The following is a 21,768-nucleotide window of genomic DNA, read 5'->3' as shown; positions in this document are numbered from 1 at the left end:
TTACTGAGGAATGCTTGTACATGATGAATCTTCCCCCCATGATGTTTCCAATATACTTTTACTTCCAACAGTTTGACTATGACGTGTCTAAGTGTAAATCTCTTTGAGGTATTCCTACTTGAAGTTTGTTGAACTTCTTCAATATGCATATAAATGTTTTTTCCTCAAGTTTGGGGAGTTATCAGCCATTATTTCTTCAAATATTCTCTCTGCCCCTTTTTCTCCTCTCCTTCTGAGGTCACTACGTTTATGCTATTAGTGTTGCTGGGGTCCCACAGGTCTCTGAGGCTCTGTTCATTTTTCTTCTTCTTTTTTTTTTTTTTTTCTGTTCATCAGCCTGGATAATTTCAATTGACCTACCTAAAACTTTTACTGATTTTTTCTTCTGCCTGCTCATATTTGGTATTGAGACCCTCTAGTGAATTTTTCATTCCAGTTACTATACTTCTCAATGCCAGAATATACTTGGTTCTTTTCTATAATTTCTACCTAGTAATTGATATTTTCTATTTGGTTGTGACACTTTCCTTTAGTTCTTTAGATATAGCTTCCTTTAATTCTTTGAACACACTTAAGTAGATGATTGTCTTTGTCTAGTAAATCCAAAGCTTGGGCTACCTCAGTTCCTATTGACTGTTTTTCTCCTATGTATGGGCCATACTTTCTTGTTTCTTTGCATGTCTCACATTTTTTTGTTAAAAACTGGCTATTTTATATAATACAACATGGCAACTCTAGAAATCAGATTCTTCCCCTTTCTCAGAGTTTGTTGTTGTTGACTTTTCCAAACTGATTCTGTAAAGTCTGTATTCTTTGTCACAATTGATCATTATATTTTCTTCTTGGTTACCTTAGTGGTTAGCTAATGGCTGGACAGAGATTTTCTTAAGTGTCTGGAACTAATAAGTCTCCCAGTTTTTGCTGAAGCTGCGTGTGTGTGTGTGTGTGTGTGTGTGTGTGTGTGTGTGTGTTGGGGCACTCAGCCAGGCAGTTTACAACTTCACCTTAGCCTCTACTTCCCAATTGCACAGAGCCCCAAGGTTAGCCAGAGGTAAGAGCTTAAGATCTTGTTAGGTCTTTTCTGAGCATGCAGAAAGCCTTGAACATACATACAATCTTCATGTATATACTGGGTGTTCTAGATTCTTAGGGACATGTCAGATCTTTTCAAAGACCCTTAATAGACATCTCATTCCCCGGTTTTTTCTTTTAAGGTTTTTGGTTGGGTCTTTTGTCCCAATTATCAGCACCTCAGGCATCTATGTTGTTAAGCCAATTGTTGTTAATTATTCTTAACAAGTGATTCTGGAGAAAATACTCTGCAAGTTCTGTGTCAGGTTACATAAAGACAAGCATTTTAAGAATGGTTTACCAGGGAACTTTCAGACAGGTCAAATAATGACAATTCTCTAAGAATGGGGCTTTGAAAGAACTCCAATTCCATTTTGATTCCTCCAGTACTGGCCAGGCTGCTGGTTTCTACCATGATTGCAGGCTACTGCTTTCAAGACTACCATGGAGCTGGGGCAAGGGGGAGTGGTATTAGAGCAAGTCAAAACGCCATTAAAGCTTAGTGTTCTTATGGAGATTCAGCAGACTGTTTTTAAAAATGTTCCCCCAGATTGTTGCAACCCTTTGGTTAATTTCCAGAGTTCTGTAAAAACTTGATCTTGACAATTTTTTTTTTAAGTAGGCTTCACACCCAGTGCGGAGCCCAATGTGGGGCTTGAACTCACAACCTTGAGATCAAGACCTGAGCTGAGATAGAGTTGGAGGCTTAACCAACTGAGCCACCCAGGCGCCCCAGTCTTGATAATTTTTGCAAGTGTTCTTAGTACTTTTATAAAGGAGAGTATTTGTCAGATATTGTTATTCTGTCACTCCCAGTGATATCACTCTCATTCCCCTCATTTTCAGATTACTTCGAAATATAGTGGATTGTTCAGAGCAATAATAACAATAGTATACTGTGGGGTTTACAAATATTTTGGAAGTGCTTGGAAATATGCTGTTGTAAAAGTCCCTTAATTATATGTAAAATGGCATAACATTATTTGAAGGTAGACTGTGGTTAAATTAAAGATGTATGTTGCACATTCTACAGCAACCACTAAGAAATAAGAAAAAGAAATAATTCAACAGAAAAGAGAAAATAAAATACTAAAAAACACCCAATGAACAAAAAGCACAAAAAAGAGAAAAGAACCAAAGAACAAACCAGACAAAATAAATAACAAGGTGGCACCTTATACTGCAACTATCTATGTGTGCACATTTGTCTACCTATCTCTTACTCTCTGTTTACAAGTATCTATTCACTAGATAATAAGCTTACTAAATTTAAGTGGTAAAGAAAAATAAACCAGTTAATTGCTATAATGAATACACTGTTAATTCTAACTTCTCTATTTTGGAATTTGTAATAATTTATAAAATATTTAATATATAACACAATATGAAAAAATACAAAGCTCAGCTATCTTCATAAAAACAAATCCCAGATTTTAGTACTAAATTATTTTATAAACTTTTTTGGTATAATTTCATTTTACAATTAAGGAAACTAAGATTCAAAGTGATTAATTGACTAATTGATAACTAATCAAAATAGTCACATGGCCAATCAGCAGTAAAGTCAAATTCTTATTTCATAACTTCTAGTCCAATTCTCCAGAGAAAAAAATTTCCATGTAACACCAACCACATATACAACTATATACAAATAATGTGCTCATTTCAAGTTATTCTTATCCATCCAGCAGGTCTAGCAAGATCTCTATTTGGAACATTTTAATTTAAATTGTACACCTATTTGAAAATAATCAAACTTAAAAAATATACGTATGTTGGGGCGCCTGGGTGGCTCAGTCAGTTAGGTGCCTGACTTGGGCTCGGGTTGTGATCTCATGGTTCATGGGTTCGAGCCCCACATCAGACTCTGCACTGACAGTGTGGAGCCTGCTTAGGATTCTCTCTCTTTGAGCCCTCCCCTGCTTGCACGCTCGCTCGCTCTCTCTCTCTCAAAATAAATAAATAAACATTAAAAAAATATTTTAAAAAATATATGTATGTTGAATTTAGAGTTTCATGTAATTCAAATTTTCATCAGTTAAGATTATTAAAATGCACTATACTTAAAGGAAAATTTAAAATAAAATGACTAAATAATCATTTAAAGCACTGGCTACCAGGTTCAGAGAATACAATCCTTCATTCAAATCAATGGCTAAACCATTCACACTTATATAAAAAATGATAACAAAAAAATTAGGAAATGTGTGTGTAGTATTACCTGTAGCTCCCAGTGGATGTCCCTTTGAAATCAATCCACCACTAGGATTTATGACCCACTTTCCTCCATAAGTATTATCTCCCCTATCAACCAGTTTTCCACCTTGCCCTAAAGGAAAAATAATATTCACAAAGGTTAAAAATAACATTGGTCCAAGTGATACATTTTTTTTTTTAAATTTCAGTATAGCCAAGATCTTCTTATAGTAAACATTTCTTAACAGTTCAAACTAATATCAAACTGATATAAGCACTTCTGTTTTAAAAAAAATTTTTAATGTTTATTTATTTTTGAGAAAGAGAGTATGGGGGAGGGGCAGAGAGAGAGGGAGACACAGAATCCAAAGCAGTCTCCAGGCTCTGAGCTGTCAGCACAGAGCTGACACAGGGCTTGAACCCACAGACAGTGAGATCATGACCTGAGCCGAAGTTGGATGCTTAACCAACTGAGCCACCCAGGCACCCCCTGATATAAGCACTTCTAAAAGCTACATAATAAATACTGAGTAATAAAGATTTATATTTTAATAACATTTCATACATTAAACAGAGTTCCTATTTAGAATTTCTTAAGAGCTCTCTGGCTTCCAAAATTGCTACAAATATAACAGAGATTCAAAGACCCTGAAGAATGGAAGTGGATCCAATACTATAACTAAAATAATTGCATCAGCTTTAAAAATCCATAATTGTGCCCAATGTATTCATTTTTATTTTCAATTGCACTGTTATATGATCTATAAACATTCCCAGCAAGCCGAGGGGAGAGCATAGGACATGAAATGAAGGGATGAAATGAAGTAGATGAAAATACTGTTGAGCCATAAGCATAAGCTTAAAAGAAAATGAAAATTACATGCTTGGTGGCTTCAACATTTCTATCAACTCTCTGGTCATTCTTCCAGGTGGTTAAGGAGTAAATAAAAATCCATGTAGGCTATAAAATATTCTTCCAGCTGGTATTTCTGATAATGAAGTGGAACCTCCAAAGAAAGATGGTGGTTATGGTATTGTCGGAGATAGCTAATAGCTTTTATGTACTCCCTTTGTGTCAGGCCTTGTTCTAATTATTACATGTATCTACATAATTTAATCCTCAACACTATGAAGTACGTGTTATCATTCCCATTTTACAGATGAGGCAACAGTCACATAGATGTTAAGTAACTAGCCAAGGCAACAGCAGGGGACTAATCTAGGATTAATCATCAGGCAGCCTGGCTTCATAGCCCGTGTTCTTAACCAATATATTTTATTGCCTTCAAAAACCAAAGAGTTTCTCTATTGGTAAAATGAAACACACTAATCACAAAATTTTTTATGACTCACACTTCTTTTTTTTTTTTTTATGAGTTTATTTTTAAGTAATTTCTACACCCTATGTAGGGCTCAAACTCACAATCCTGAGATCAAAAGTCACATGCTCCACTGACTGAGCCACCCAGACACCCCTATGACTAACACTTCTAATTTCACTTTAAATCTAGGTTGTAGATTAAAAACCATCCACTGAGGCATTCTTTTATTTTTTGGTGTTTCTGACATAGAGCCTGATACAAGGCTCTGGTCATAACAGGTATTCTACCTGCTATTACTGCTTTTAGAACTCCTAAATATTGTTACTATACCAAGTAATAGCAGACTGAATACAAACCAACCCCAAGAATGGAATAATTCACTGCATTTTCTTTTTTATAATATATACAACCTATTAAGTATTAGAAGATTCCACTGGCAATATCTTGAGCCCATCAACTAAAAGTGATCCAGAGATGAAAGTACTATAACAACCATTCTTATGGGCCACCGATGAGAAAATAAATAGAAAGCAATTATGTGCCAAAAACTGCACTGGAAACTAGGGGATACAGCAATAATGAAGCAAATATCCCCGTTCTAATGGAATTAACTTCACTGTCAGGAGAGGTGTAAGGAAGAGACAGACAATATGTAATGAAAGTAAGATATATAACAGAGTGGTGATAAGCACCATGGGGTGGGGTAAAGGCAGGAAAGGGGGAACAGTAAGTGTTGGGAGACCAAAAAGACAGGGTAAGGAGTTCATATTTTAAACCAAGTTATGGGAGAAGTCTTCCACTTTGACATTTGGTCAAAGACCTTAAGGGAATAAGGGGGCAAATCATATGGATATGTGGAACAAAGAAAGGCCCTGAGCTAGAAGTAAGTCTGGAGTGTTTGAGGAAAGAGCCCAATGCAGCTGCAGCAAAGTAAAAGAGTCGGAGATGTAGAAGTCAGAAAGATGTGAGAGGGGAATAAAAGGGACCGATCACATTTGGCTTTTACTCCTGAACAAGACGATCAGAGGAATGATATTGATCTGCTGTATGCTTTTAACAGGACCATGAAAGCTTCATTATAGAAAATAAACCATAAGGAGACAAGGCAGAAGAAGGGGTGCCAGTTATGAGACTACTGCAATAATGTAAGTGAGAAATAACGGTGGTCTGGACTAGGCTGGTAGTGATAAAAAGTGGTAAGATATGGTTGTATTCTGGATATATTTAGAAGGCAGAGTCCATAGCCACCAGGAATTAGAGATGGATTCAAAGGGGGCTATGAAAGAAAGAGAGGAACTGGAGCAACAGGAGGATGGGGAAGACTGAGGAAGGAGGAAGTCTGGGTCACAGCAGAAGCTCAGTTTGGACGTGGATTTGAGATACTAATGAGACATCCAAAAAACTCTTGAAAAATAGGCAGCTGGACATATAAGTCTAGAGATCAGGGAAGTGGTGTAAGCTAGGGATATAATTTTGAAAGTCATCATCATATATCAAAATGTATACATATTTAAAACCTTGAGATTATGTTCCAGTTCTACTAAAGCAACATAGCATATATATTCACTATAGCCTGTGTCTCCCACTGTTTACAATATAAAACACTAGATAAAATACAAAAAACAACTACTTGAAGACTCTGAAAAGTCAACCAATGCAGGGGAATCATGGAGAGTTACAACTTGGAGAAGCCACTATACAAGGGTAAATTCCAAGTTTTCTCTTTTTAGGCTCTCTCAACAGCTTTGTTCCAAGGGTGAGCACCATCCTGGAGCATTACTGGCAGTAGGGAAGCATAGGTAGCCAAAACTCTAACAGAAACTCCATCTTTCTAACCAGAGGAACCAGGAAAAGAAACCCATATAGGTCAGAGAGTAAAAGAGAAAGTTCACAGAGGAGAGAGGCAGAGAAGAGGATCCCTTATTTCTATGTATTAGAAGTATTAGGCATTTAGTAGGTAGAAACCAGGAATGCTGCTAAACTTCCTGCAATACACAACCCCCAAGACCAAGAATAATCTAATTCATCAACAACATTGAGGTTAAGAAACCCTGCAACCACTAAAACAAAAACAAAAACCAAAAAAACTGGGGGTGTTAAATGGGTGGCAGATGAGCATTAAGGAAGGCACTTGTTGGGATGAGCACTGGGTGTCATATGTAAGAGATGAATCACTGGGTTCTACTCCTGAAGCCAAGACTATACTGTATGTTAACTAACTTGAAAATACAATACAATACAATACAATACAATTAAAAAACAAAGAAACTAACTAAAGAGATATGGCCAAAATTCAATACACAAAATAAAAGTCATACTAAGTGTATTCAAATAGGGGTGCCTGGGTGGCTTAGTTGGTTAAGAATCTGACCCTTGACTTTGGCTCAGGTCATGATCTCACAATTCATGGGATCAAGCCCTGCATCCAGCGCTGCACTGACAGTGTGGAGCCTGCTTGGGATTCTCTCTCTCCCTCTCTACCTCTCCCCCACTTATACGCATGAATATTCTCTCTCTCTCTCTCTCTCTCTCTCTCTCTCTCTCTCTCTCTCAGAAATAAATAGGGTCACCTGGGTGGTTCAGGAAGTTAGGCCTCTGACTTTGATTTCAGCTCAGGTCAATGTCCCACAGTTTTTGAGTTTGAGCCCCACATCAGGCTCTGTACTGACAGTGTGGAGCCTACTTGGTATTCACTCTCTCCCTCTCTCTCTGCCCCTCCCCATGTGCTCTCTCTCTCTCAAAATAAATAAATAAACTTTTTTTAAAAAACTATCTTTAAGAAATAAAAATATACATTTAAAACCAAAAAATAAAAACATAAAATAAAAATATTCAAATAATCCAAAAGAAAGCAGGAGAGGGAGAACAGAACAAAAAACAGAGAGCACAACAGGTAAGAGATAAAAATGGTCAAGTTAATGATCTTAATAATCTAAGTCACACTGTCCAACAGAAATATAATGCAAATCACATATGTACTTTAAAATTTTCTAACATATATTTTGTTTAATATACATTTTATTTAACCCAATATATCCAAACTATTTCATTTTAACATGTAAGCAGTAAAAAAATTAATACTTTACATTCTATTTTTCATATTAAGTTTTCAAAATCCAATGTGTACTTCACACAACACATCTCAATTTGGAACAGCCACATTTCAAGGATTCAATAATTACATATAGTTAATGGTTACTGTATTAGAGCAGATTTAAATACTCCAGTAAAAAGGTAGAAATTGACAAAGGCTAAAAAATGATACACTACTACCTACAAGAGATATACCTTATACAGATAAACAACAATAAACAATGAATAGAAAATATGTATCATGCAAACAATATGCATAAAAAGGCTGGAGCAACTATGTTAGTCAGACAAAAAGAGACTTCTAAACAAAGACTATAACCAGACATAAAGCAAGATATTCATAATGAAAAAAACAGAAGATATACAACTATAAATGTGCTTGTGCTTGCAAAATAAAGCAAAAATTGATAGAGCTAGAAGGGAGAGAGACCATTCCACAATTTATGTAGGAGATTTTAACACCCCTCTCAGCAAATGATAACAGCAAAACAAATAAATCATTAGAGACATAGATCTGAAAAATCCTATCAATCATCTCAATTTAATTGATATGTTTAGAACATTACATCTGATAACTGCAGAATCTGCATAATTTCCAAGTGCAATGATAGATAAATTCACCAATATATACCACATGTTGAGCCATAAAATAAAAATCATAAATTTGAAAGGATCAAAATCAAAGTGTATTCTCTTACTATAGCACAATTAGAAAGCAATTAACAGTAATATATCCAGGAAAATTCTAAATACCTGGATATTAAATTTTTTTAATGTTTATTTATTTATTTTGAGGGAGGGAGGGGCAGAGAGAGAGGGAGAGAGAATCCCAAGCAGGTTCCATGTTGTCAGCACAGAGCCCAACGTGGGGCTCAATCTCACGAAATGCGAGATCATGACCTGAGCCGAAATCAAGAGTTGGACACTGAACCAACTGAGCCACCCAGGTGTCCCTCTCCTATTATTCTTTTAATGTCTATAGGATCTATAGCGATAACTTCTTTTTTATTCCTTGTATTGGAGATTGGTGTTCTTTTTTCTTGATCTACCTAGGTAGAGGTTTGTCAGTTTTGTTGAGCTTTATGAAGATTCAGCTTTGGCTTTGTTAATTTTCTTTATTGTCTGTTTTTTCCATTTCATTGATTTCGGCTCTTCAATTTTAACTTTCTTTAACTTACTTTGGGTTTACTTTTCTTTTCTTTTTTTAAGTTTCTTACAAGAGAACCTTAGGTCATTTATTTTAGATCTTTCTCCTTTTCAAATGTAAATATTTAAAGTTGCACATTTTCCTCTAAGCAGTATTTTAGCTACCTTCTACAAAATTTGATATATTTCATAATTATTCAGTTCAAAATTTTTTTAAAATGTTTAAAATGATTAAGCATCTGACTCTTGAGTTCAGCTTAGGTCATGATCTCACAGTTTGTGGGATAGGGCCCCAAGTCAGGCTCTGTGCTGACAGCATGGAGCTGCTTGGGATTCTCTCTCTCTCTCTCTCTCTCTGCCCCTCCCCACTCATGGTTGCTTTCTCTCGCGCTCTCTCTTTAAATAAATAAACTTAAAAAAAAAAAAGAATAATACGAGAATACTTCACACAAGTTCAGACAATAAATTTGACAACTTAAATGAAATGGGTAAATTTCTTTAAAAATACAACTTACAAAAATTGATAGACACTGGAAGACACAGAAAATCTGAAGAGCCCCATATCTATTAACAAATTTTTTTATCAACAACTTTCCCAAAAAGAAAACTTAAAACTACTTGATTACATTGGTAAATTCTTTAGGTTACACAAACTTTGTCAGAAAATATAGAATGGTTGCAGAAAATATAGAATGGTCAATTTGTTTTATGAGGCCAACGTAACTCTAATGCCAAAACCAAGAAAAGAAGAAAACTAAACTTTCTCTGTCTGACTTATTTTACTTAGCATAATACCTTCTATATCTATCCATGTTGTCACAAATGGCAAGATCTCATTCTTTTTTATGGCCAAGTAATATTCCATTGTAAATATATATGTATATATACATACATATATATGTATATATATGTGTGTGTATGTATATGTATATATATGTATACATGTATACATATGTACGTATATGTGTGTGTGTGTGTATACATACACACACACACACACACACACACACACACACACACCATCTTTATCCAGTCATCTACTGATGGACACTTGGGTTGCTCCCATATTGTGGCTGTGGTAAATAATGCTGCAATAAACACAGGGGTGCATATATCTTTTCAAATTAGTGTTTTTGCTTTCTTTGGGTAAATACCTAGTAGTGGGTTACTGGATTGCATGATGTTTCTATTTTTTTTTTATTTATTTTTTTGAGAGAGAGAGGGCACAAGTGAACAAGAAGCAGAGAGAGAGAGAGAGAGAATCCCAGGAGGGGCAGAGAGAGAGAAAGGGAAGAGAGAGAGAGAGAGAGAAGCGGGGCTCACTCAAAGCAGGGCTCCTGTTCACCCAAAGCATGGCTAGTGCTCACCCAATGCGGGGCTCAAACTCCTAAACTGTGAGATCATGGCCTGAGCTGAAGTCAGATGCTTAACAACTGAAGCACCCAGGTGCCCTCTATTTTTAATTTTCCGAGGAACTTCCATACTGTTCTCCACAGTGATTATAACAATTTATATTCCCATCAACTGTGCATAAGTGTTCTCTTTTCTCTACATCCTTGCCAACACTTATTTCTCGTCTTTTTGATATTCGGTATTGTGACTGATGGGAAGTGGTATCTCATTGCGGCTTTGATTTGCATTTCTCTGACGACAAGTGATGTTCACAATCTTTTTCATGTGTCTGTTGGCCATCTGTATGTCTTCTCTGGAAAAATGCCTATTCAGGTCCTCTACCCATTTTTTAATCAGATTATTTGGGTTTTTTCATGTTGACTTGTATAAATTCTTTATATATGTTGGACATTAACTCATCAGATATATCATTTGCAAATATCTTCTCCCATTCAGGAAGTTGCCTTTTTGTTTTGTTGATAGCTTCCTTTGCTGTGTAAAAGCTTTTTATTTTGGTGTAGTCCCAAAAGTTTATTGTGGCTTTTGTTTCCCCTGCCTGAGGAGACATATCCATTAAAATGTTGCTAAGGTTAATGTGTCCAAGAGATGACCACCTACGTTTTCTTTTAAAAGTTTTATGGTTTCAGGTCTGAACTTTAGGTCTTTAATCCATTTTGAGTTTATTTTTGTGTATGGTGTAAGAAAGTGGTCCAATTTGGTTGTCCAGTTTTCCTAGCACTATTTACTGAAGAGACTGTCTTTTCCCATTGTATATTCTTGCCTCCTTAGTTGTGGATTAATTGACCATACAAGAAGTGGGTTTATTTCTGGGCTCTCCTGTTCCAGTGATCTATGTGCCTATTTTTATGCCAGTGTCATGCTGTTTTGATTACTACAGTTTTGTAGTATATCTTGAAATCAGAGATTGGGATACCTCCAGTTATTATTCTTCTTTCTCAAGATTGCTTTGGCTATTTGAGGTCCTTTATAGTTCTATACAAATTTTAGAATGATCTGTTCCAGTTACACCTTGGTGGCTCAGTTGGTTGAGCGTCTGACTTCAGCTCAGGTCATGATCTCGAGGTTCGTGAGTTCAGGCCCCACATTGGGCTTGACACTGTCAGCAAGAAGCCTGCTTTGGACCCTCTGTCCCTCTTTCTCTGTCCCTTCCCACCTTGTGCTCTCTCTCTCTCTCTCTCTCAAAAATAAAAATAAACATTAAAAAAATGAAGTATCTGTTCTAGTTCTATGAAAGATACTATTGGTATCTTAATAGGGATTACATTGAATCTATACATTCCTCTGGGAATATTCTTATGGATATTTTCACAATATTCATTCTTCCAATCCATAAGCATGGTATATCTCTTTGTGTCATCTTCAGTTTCTTTCCTCTATGTCTTATAATTTTCAGAGTATAAAACACTTTCACCTCCTTGGTTAAATTTATTCCTAGGTGTTTTATTCTTTTTGGTATAATTGTAAATGGAATTGTTTCCCTAATTTCTCTTCCTGCTACTTCATTATTAGTGTATAGAAATGCAAGAGATCTCTGTATGCTCATTTTGTATCATGCAACTTTCTTGAGTTTACTTATTAGTAATAGTTTTTTTAGTGGAGTCTTTAGAGTCTTCTATATATAGCATCATGTCATTTGCAAATAGTGACAGTTTTACTTCTTCCTTACCAATCTGGATGCCATTTATCTCTTTTTTTATCTGAATGCTGCAGGACATCACATACTCTTTTGAGTGGCTAAAACATTTAAAACTGACCATATCAATATTGGTGAGGATGTGAAGCAACTCAAAATCTCATACACTGCTTATGGTAATGAAAAATAATACAACCTTTTTATAAAAGAAAAGAAAAAAAAATCCTCCAGATCTCACCAACTAGTTTTCGCATTTTCCTTTCTGCAAGTCTTTATTCAAACACAATATGGGGGAACGTGGGTGGCTTAGTCAGTTAAGCATCCAACTCTTGATCTCGGCTCAAGTCAGGATCTCAGGGTTCGTGGGATCAAGCCCTGCACTGGTCTCCACATTAGCATAGAGCCTGCTTGAAATTCTCTCTCTCCCTCCCTCTCTGCCCCTTCCCAGCTCTCATGCATGGGCACACTCTCTCTCAAAATAAATAAATAAACTTAAAAAAAAAGAACCAAGGGGCACCTGGGTGGGTCAGTCAGTTGAGGTGCCCAACTCTTTTTTTTTTTTAATTTTTTTTTTTTTTCAACGTTTATTTTTATTTTTGGGACAGAGAGAGACAGAGCATGAACGGGGGAGGGGCAGAGAGAGAGGGAGACACAGAATCGGAAACAGGCTCCAGGCTCTGAGCCATCAGCCCAGAGCCTGACGCGGGGCTCGAACTCACGGACCGCGAGATTGTGACCTGGCTGAAGTCGGACGCTTAACCGACTGCGCCACCCAGGCGCCCCTAGGTGCCCAACTCTTGATTTCGGCTGAGGTTATGATCCCAGGGTCATGGGCTCCAGCCCCATGTCCAGCTCTACACTGACCATGTTGCCTGCTTAAGATATTCTCTCTCTCTCTCTCTCCCTCTACCCCTCTCCCCCGCCTCATGCTCCCTCTCTGGGGAAAAAAAAAATACAATATGAAATATTTGGAAGTACATATGTAATTTTTATCCTTTTTTTTTTTTTTTTGTACTTAACAATTCATTCTAAGTTCCTCTGATACACATAATACAAATTATTTGTATAACCTATTACCTCAGTGGTGGTATTATCCAAGACTACATGCCTTAAAAAGTCCAGTATTGGGATACCTTACATTTACTTTGCACAGTATGGCAGAGTCAACATGAAAGGAAAGGCAATTAGTGAATTCCTTTTTTTAATGGCAAAACTGAAATGTCCTCAGTGACTTTACTAAGTTAATCTGCATCTCACCAAAGATATTACCTTCTGGACAGAGTCCCAGTGCTTCATAAGTAAGGAGTTCATTGACAGAAAAGCAATCATGAAGTTCTATGACATCAATATCACTTGGTCTCAGGCCAGATTTCTCATAGCACTTTCTAGCAGCTTCTTTGCTCATATCAAAGCCAACCTAAAACCAAAACCACAAAAAAAAAGTCAAAATTGGGACCTTTATATAAGATTTCTGAGAGATTAACATGTATAACCTTTACAGTTGAAAACTGACTATGCAAATTAAAATCTCAGTTGAGATTAATAATCAAATCTTAGAATGATTCTCTATTACATAGAAAGTCTAAATAAAAGAATATTCAGGATGGAGAATGTACATATTAAATTGTATACTATAAAAAACAGAATTTTAGGGGCACCTGGGTGGCTCAGTCGGTTAAGCATCCAACTCTTGATCTTGGCTCAGGACATGATCTCATGGTTTGTGAGTTCGAGCCCCACATCAGGGCTCCTCACCAAGAGCATGGAGCCTGTTTGGGATTCTGTCTGTCCCTCTCTGCCCCTCCCCTGCTCTCTCTCACTCTCTCTCTCAAAATAAATAAATAAACTTAAAAAAATATAAGAAAAAAACAGAATTAAAAAAAATGTTTATTTATGTTTGAGAGAAAGAGAAACAGAGTGCAAGCAGGGGAGGGGCAGAGAGAAAGGGAGACACAGAATCCAAAGCAGGCTCCAGGCTCTAAGCTGTCAGCACAGAGCCCGATGCAGGGCTCAAACTCATGAACTGTGAGATTATGACCTGAGCCAAAGTTGGATGCTGTGCCACCCAGGTGCCCAGAAAAAAACAAAACAAAAACCCAGAATTTTAAATAAATATATAAAAAGGACTTAAAATTCCTTAGGCCATATCTTGCACAGTTATAAAAACTCAGTCAAACCACAATTTGTTGTTGTGGTAAATAGTTTGAAGAGATTGAGCAATAGATAATTATGATTCAGATACACTAAAAATATAAGGAATTTCTATGTGACAACAAACAATCTTCTTTTAAAAAATCATATAGGATAACATTTTTCCAAACCCATGCTCTTAACACCCCTTTGGTCTCAGACAATAACAAGCAAACTCTCCAAGGCATAAAATTGTGGTGTAAATGTATTACACAGAAAACCTGAGAAGTTCCACCTCAACCACATTCCAGCTTTGTGATCTTGGGCAAGTTATAGAGACATTTTCAAATTCAAAGCATTGCTGTAAAATCATTTGGTAAACTCTAATTACCTTATCATTGTTATACATTTGTGTATACGTGCACGGGTACATTTTTAAATATGTATGTGTGTATCTTCAAATATTCAACTAACTCTAGGTCTGAATTGTCATTTTTTAACTTCTTCCACATTTACTCAATCTTTAATCAAGATTTTATAGTGCTAAGGTCAAGAAAGTTCCCTGAAAATATCCTTGTTTTTCCCTTAACTCTGTAAGAAAGGAGTTCTGGGCATATCCAGTCAACTCAAAAACAAAAACAAAAAAAACAAAACAAAACAAAACAAAAAAACCCACCAAAATAGTACGTCTAGTTAATTAAAAGTGCATTTATGGCTCTATCACAAGAAGCATATGTTCTCATCAGTTATTTTCCCTTAACAGATTCTTAAGGATGGATTATAATATTAAATATTCTGGACTGATTTTTTTTCAAGTAAATAACTTCCAGAGCTAATGACAACATGAGGTCACCTTGAAATTTTAAAACAGAAAGCCCTCAATTGATAAATAAAATAGAATCTCAGACATACCATTTTAATAATGCTTTTTTCTTCAAATGTGCTTGGCAAATCAGTTACCATCTCTTGTGCCACAATTTCCACAGCTTTGGATTCTAGGCCATATTTCTGTACAAATGTTTCACTAGCCAAAATTGCCGCTGCAGCACCATCTGAAGTGGGACTAAGAGGAGGTAAAAATAATCATTTACATCCAGTGCACCTCTATCTTAGGATTTCAGACCAAGAGTTCTTTCTATGTGGAAAGAAAAGCTGATTATGCTTGCTGGTCATTGCACTGTCTTCTTTGTGAAATCTACAGTTAAAAATTATACATGCTTCCCACCTGAGAACTGAATCTCTATCAAGAACTTAAACACTATCAGCCACTTCTTGGTCTGTAAGGGTCTCTCCCAAAACATTCTTAATGCAAAGAATCTGAATTTACCTTTGCAGATGCATAAGGCATCTTCTGGTGACTTCTGAGGAGTCAACACGGTTTTTCCTATTCTAGTACAATAAAAATCTACTATGGGCCTAACTAGCTCTAACATTGTTATCTCCAAATAATCAGTCTTGGAATCCTTTTGAAACTTGGAAAGGACAGAATAGGAAATACCAGAAAGTCCAAACCAGAAGGTGGGGTTTAGTTAAGAGATCTCCTCAAAATAGATTTTTTCCTTATAGCAAAGCTGTGAAGGAAAATGGCAAACACAAGAAGACTTCTCTGAGTTCAGCTGGACTTTATAAATGGGCAGACCTTCATATTGCAACAGATAAAGGCTGACCCCATTTATTCAATTGCATCCTACCAGGGTCTTCCAGGTGATAAGCAGGAGCTAGACAGTACCAATTCAACCTTCTGGGAAACAGATATTGTCAAGCAATTTTCAAGATGCAACTATTATTATTATTAGAGCTATTTTTTTCTTGTTTTCATTTTTCCTATTTTATGTTTACTCTTAGCTACTATAACTGAATAACATTTCCTAAGATAGAAGCATACAGTAGAGAAAACAAAATGCTCAAGGGAGAAACTCTGGACTCTACTGGCCTCCTAAGCCACATTTAAATGAATAAAATACAATTTTTAAAAAGTAGGTAGAACTCAAGAATGAAGGAAATGAAGTACATAATTTTCCAAGAGAAAAGACAGTCTGTCTCCAGATAGGAATAGGAAGTAAAGGGGCCCCTGGGTGGCTCAGTCAGTTAAGCATCTGACTCTTGATTTCAGCTCAAGTCATGATCTCATGATCGTGGGACTGAGCCCCACTTCAAGCCCCACTTCAGGCTCTATGCTGAGCTCAGGCTCAGTGCTGAACATGGAACCTGCTTAAGATTCTCTCTTTCTCTCTCCCTCTGCTCCTACATGTGTACACTCTCGCTCTCTCTCTCTCTCTCTCTCTCTCTTGCTCTCAAAAAAAAAAAAAAAAAAGGAATAGGAAGTAAGGGCGCGCCAGAGTGAGGACTTCATTAGTAGGAGCTCTATACAAGCAGATACAGTTACAGATATACCCAGATGGAGCAGTTACTTCTATTAAATATTAAAATGTGGTTTTCTTACCAACATTGTAAGATAGTCAAATAATCAAAAACTTCTTGAGATTTCATCACTTCGTCTAAACTGTATTCCTTCTGGAACTGGGAATTCCTAAATACAAAATAAGTAGTTACAGAATACGAAGTAGCAGTTATAATTTTTTGAAAATGTTCTGATCCAGAAGTCAGAGAATAATATGTAAATATTATTTTTACAAACAAAAGATAGGCTTTTATTAAGAGTTTCAACCTTTTTTTTTCAATAAATATTAACTTTTTATTATGGTTATTATGAGTAATATAATAAGTGCTATGCTAAAACTGGTAATACTGTAGGCATCTTCATTTAATATATTTTTTTCATTTAATATATTTTGACTGTTCTATTAATATAAGATTCTCTTTTATTTTTTAATTTTTATTTATTTTTAACTTAAATCCAAGTTAGTTAACATATAGCGTAATAAAACATTCAGGAATATAATTTAATGATTCATCATTTACATGTAACACCCAGTGCTCATCCCAAAAAGTGTCCTCCTTAATGCCCCTCACCCCTTTAGCCCTTCCCCTGACCCAACCCCCTGCCAGAAACCCTCAGTTTGTTCTCTGTATTTAAGAGTCTCTTATGGCTTGTCTTCCTTCTCTGTTTTTATAACATTTTTGCTTCCCTTCCCTTATGTTCATCTGTTTTGTATCTTAAATTCCACACATGAGTGAAATCATAGGATATTTGTCTTTCTCTGACTTATTTCACTTAGCATAATACACTCTAGTTCCTTCCACATTGTTACAAATGTCAAGATTTCATTCTTTTTGATCGCCAAATCCATTGTATGTATATACCACATCTTCTTTATCCATTCATCCATTGATGGACATTTGGGCTCTTTCCATACTTTGGCTATTGTTGACAGTGCTGCTATACACATTGGGGTGCATGTGCCCCTTTGGACCAGCACTCGTCTTTCCTTCGGATAAATACTTAGTAGCACAATTGCTGTGCCATAGGGTAGTTCTATTTTTAATTTTTTGAGGAACCTTCATACTGCGTTCCAGAGTGGCCACACCAGTTTGCTTTCCCACCAGCAGTGCAAAAGAGATCCTCTTTCTCTGCATCTTCGTCAACATCTGTTGTTGCCTGAGTTGTTAATTTTTGTCATTCTGACAGGTGTGAGGTGGTATCTCATTGTGGTTTTGATTTGTATTTCCCTGATGATGAGTGATGTTGAGCATGTTTGCATGTGTCTCTTAGCCATCTAGATGTCTTCTTTGGAAAAGTGTCTATTCATGTCTTTTACCCATTCCTTTTCTGGATTATTTGTTTTTTCGGTGTGGAGTTTGATAAGTTCTTTATAGATTTTGGATACTAACCCTTTATCTGATATGTCATTTGCAAATATCTTTTCCCATTCTGTTGGTTGCCTTTGAGTTTTGTTGATTGTTTCCTTCGCTGCGCAGAAGCTTTTTATCCTGATGAGGTCCCAATAGTTCATTTTTGCTTTTGTTTCTCTTGCCTCTGGAGACATGTCAAGTAAGAAGTTGCTGTGGCTAAGGTCAAAGAGGTTGTTGCCTATTTTCCCCTCTAGGATTTTGATGACTTCCTGTCTTACGTTTAGGTCTTTCATCCATTTTGTGTTTATTTTTGTGTATGGTATAAGAAAGTGGTCCAGGTTCATTCTGCATGTCGCTGTCCACTTTTCCCAACACCATTTGCTGAAGATACTGTCTTTTTTCCATTGGGTATTCTTTCCTGCTTTGTCAAAGATAGTTGGCCATAAGTTTGTGGGTCCATTTCTGGGTTCTCTATTCTGTTCCATTGATCTATGTGTCTGTTCTTGTGCCAGTACCATACTGTGTTGATGACTACAGTTTTGTAATACAGCTTGAAGTTTCAACCTTTAATAAGTAAGTTGTTTGAACTGAATTTTTTAAAAATCTGAACTCCAAAATACAATATGTTGTAAAATAAAAATGTGTTTAATCCTCATCCTGGCTTCCTAGCATGGAGCTTCTAAAACCTGTGCAATTTCCTGAGTGGCAGGAGTGTCTTTGTTATGCTAATATGGTGACTTATAGTGGGCCCCCTGTTAACTGTATGGGGGGCAGGGGCTGGTCACCAGAAACACCAACTGTGTGAATATAGGGGTTAGGACTTTTGAGCCAGTTTGACCCCTAAGGAGAAGGGAGGGGCAGGAGATTGAATTCAATCTTGTGTCAATGATTTAATCAAGTACGTCTGCATAAAGCCCCAGTAAACACTCTGGACACTGAAGCTTGCTGAAGCTTCCTGGTTGGTGAGTACCTTCATATACCAGGAGGGTAATGTGTCCTGACTCCATGGGGAGAAGGTACAGAAGCTCTGCTTTAGGAACCCTCTCAGACTTTGCCTTATGTGCCTCTTTATTTGGCTGTTCCTGAGCTGTATACTTTATAATAATACTGTAATCATAAGTATAGCACTTTCCTGAATTCTGTGAGGAACTCTAGTGAATTATCAAACCTGAGAGGTCATGGAAACCCCTGTATTTATAGTCAGTTGGTCAGAAGTACTTGACCAGTACTTGACCAGTTGGTCAGAGACCCTACTTGTGGCTGGCATCTTAAGTGAGGGCAGTCTTGAGGAGGACTAAGTTCTTAATTCCTGGGGTCTGCATCAACTCGGGTGGTTAGTGCCAGAATTGAATTGCAGTATACCCAGCTGGTGCCAGATCAGTTGGGGGTTAAAATGTAATACCACCACCACCACCACCACCACCACTACCTAGAATTATTAAATACTAGTTCCTTAAGAGCAAAACAAAATTACTTGCAATTCAGCCTTTTGTGGGGATGATATTATATAATTACTTTTAATGAAGGCTAATAGAGTTCTTAAATAAATGTAGAAAACCTATAATAAATTATCTGCATACTTCAAAACACATTTCCTTTCTGTGAAGAAGAAACTTAACCACTGCAAAGAAGAAACTTATTTTTATCCCCTTTGGCTCCTCTAACAATAAAATGAGATGATTTCAGAAACTGCTCTGGCAAAAATAGCAGAAGCAGTAGACACCACAAAAGAGAGTCTATAAGCAAACTTCAACTGGTATGGAAATGAACAGCAATTCAAATGTTTAGAAATAAAGCCCATGTAACTTAGATCTGCATACTAGTATCTGTACCTTTTCTTCTAAAGTTAACTTTGATCATCACCAACTTCCATAAAACACCTAATTTGTGCCAGATCCTGTGGTAGGCATGTGGGACATGGGCATAGTCCTTACCCTCAAGGAACTCAGTATGAATCTCTGGCAAATAAATACAATATGATAAATACCACGACAGAAATGTTATACAGAATGCCACAAGAGCACACAGGATGAGCATCAGACCCAGATACCAGAGGGAGCTTTCCCTCTGGGGTTAGCAAATAAGAGGAAGGAGGAGACAGAGAATTACTGGCAAAAGAATCAGGATACACAAAGCCTCTTGAGTTAAAGTAGCTCACTGAAGCTAGGGCATGAAGTTTGGGAGGAAATGTAGTCACAAGGTGACAAAGATGGAGCAAGAGAAATAAACAAAGATCAGACCATGAAAGGCCAGTATATGGTATTTACATTTTACACTAAAAACATTGAGGAACTACTAAAGGATATTAAGCTGGAGTGTAACAATCAGACTTGTATTTAAACAAGAAGGCTATGTAAATATCCATCAACTGATGAATGGATAAAGAAATTGTGGTTTATATACACAATGGAATACTACGTGGCAATGAGAAAAAATGAAATATGGCCTTTTGTAGCAACGTGGATGGAACTGGAGAGTGTGATGCTAAGTGAAATAAGCCATACAGAGAAAGACAGATACCATATGGTTTCACTCTTATGTGGATCCTGAGAGACTTAACAGGAACCCATGGGGGAGGGGGAGGAAAAAAGAAAAAAAAAAAAAAAAAAAAAAAGAGGTTAGAGTGGGAGAGAGCCAAAGCATAAGAGACTGTTAAAAACTGAGAACAAACTGAGGGTTGATGGGGGGTGGGAGGGAGGAGAGGGTGGGTGATAGGTATTGAGGAGGGCACCTTTTGGGATGAGCACTGGGTGTTGTATGGAAACCAATTTGACAATAAATTTCATATATTAAAAAAAATAAAAAAAGAAAAAAAAATAAAGAAAAAAAAATAAACAAGAAGGCTATGGTACACAAAAGGGATGGTGAAGGGCATTATCAAAAGCAACTAAACTAAGAGATGAGAGCAATAATTAAGGCAAGAAATGCTAAGGCCTAGAGTAGGGAATTGGAAGTTAAAGACAGAAAGAAGGGATGAGTTCAAGAGACAGTAAGGACGCAGCATTCTGTTCATCCTCAACTCATCTGCAATTCATATGGGACACTGAGGAAGAAAGCAGAGTTAAGAATGACTTCTAGTTTTCTATTATTAGGTACATATTGATGTCATTCATGAAGAATACTAAAGTAAAAATAGGGTTGAGAGAAAATGATCAATTCTGTATGGCCATGTTGACTCTGAGGCACTTATGAAGCATCTAAGTAGAGACAACTAGGAGTAAGTTATAGACACAGGTTTGAGGGCTCAAGTGGCATGAACTATCCCTAATTCGACACTACTTATCACAGATTCTCACTGCCTTTAAGTATTCTTATAATTTGTGAGGAAACACTTGAGAAGAGTTTTATAATTCAACCTTCTTAGAAATATGTAACCGGGTATCTATAACAACTAGTGAGCAAACACAGGATTCTCTTTCTTTCCTAGCCAAGGAAAACCTAGTGCAAGAAGTTGGCATCTGAAATTTCTGAGCAAAACCTAGAAGGCTATTCTTGGCTGTTTCAAAGAGTTTTACATGATGAAACTGACATCCAGAAATAACATTTGCCTATTCAACATAATTGAGAATTTACAATATGAAATGGAAGGCCACTGGGGACAAGGAACTTATCTATCTTGTTCACTGCTGTATCACTAGCAGCTAAAGGTGTGTTGCACACAGTAGGCCGCTGAATACATATTTGTTGAGTGAATGAATTCCCTTTAGAAGAATGCTATAATGAGTGGATAATTGATGCCTGGTTAGGCAGGGTGTTAAGTAAGAGAAAGACGTTGATTCTCTAGAGAAAGTTAAGAGCTACTCCTTGAAGCCTCAAAGCCAAGAAACTGCAGTGTTGTCAATTTCTCAATGTATTGGTATAGTTCCTTACTACTTAGGAAATAAAAAGGATATTTGCATGGTTCTCCAAGTTCTAAGGACAAAGAATTTGCTCTAGATCATCTTCATGGGCTTAAGACGACTTATTCAAACTCTACTATACAGGTGCTTGCTTTGGCAGCACATATACCAA

General features: G+C 36.7%; 1 protein-coding gene across 2 annotated transcripts in view; it reads right to left on the bottom strand.

Moving 5' to 3' along the window:
- The window catches only part of SCP2 (sterol carrier protein 2), a 127,623-nt gene that overhangs the window by 63,268 nt on the left and 42,587 nt on the right, over window positions 1–21,768 (bottom strand). For both annotated transcript variants that reach the window (XM_045477441.1, XM_045477442.1), the window contains exons 8-11: window positions 16,448–16,534; window positions 14,917–15,067; window positions 13,144–13,291; window positions 3,293–3,400 (exon numbers count right to left, since the gene is read on the bottom strand). In XM_045477441.1, the coding sequence (XP_045333397.1) occupies window positions 3,293–3,400; window positions 13,144–13,291; window positions 14,917–15,067; window positions 16,448–16,534 (494 nt within the window). The remainder of the gene's footprint in view (window positions 1–3,292; window positions 3,401–13,143; window positions 13,292–14,916; window positions 15,068–16,447; window positions 16,535–21,768) is intronic.

Source organism: Leopardus geoffroyi, chromosome C1 (assembly GCF_018350155.1).
Source record: "Leopardus geoffroyi isolate Oge1 chromosome C1, O.geoffroyi_Oge1_pat1.0, whole genome shotgun sequence".
Classification (NCBI taxonomy): domain Eukaryota; kingdom Metazoa; phylum Chordata; class Mammalia; order Carnivora; family Felidae; genus Leopardus; species Leopardus geoffroyi.
This window is presented reverse-complemented; position numbering and strand designations above follow the sequence as displayed.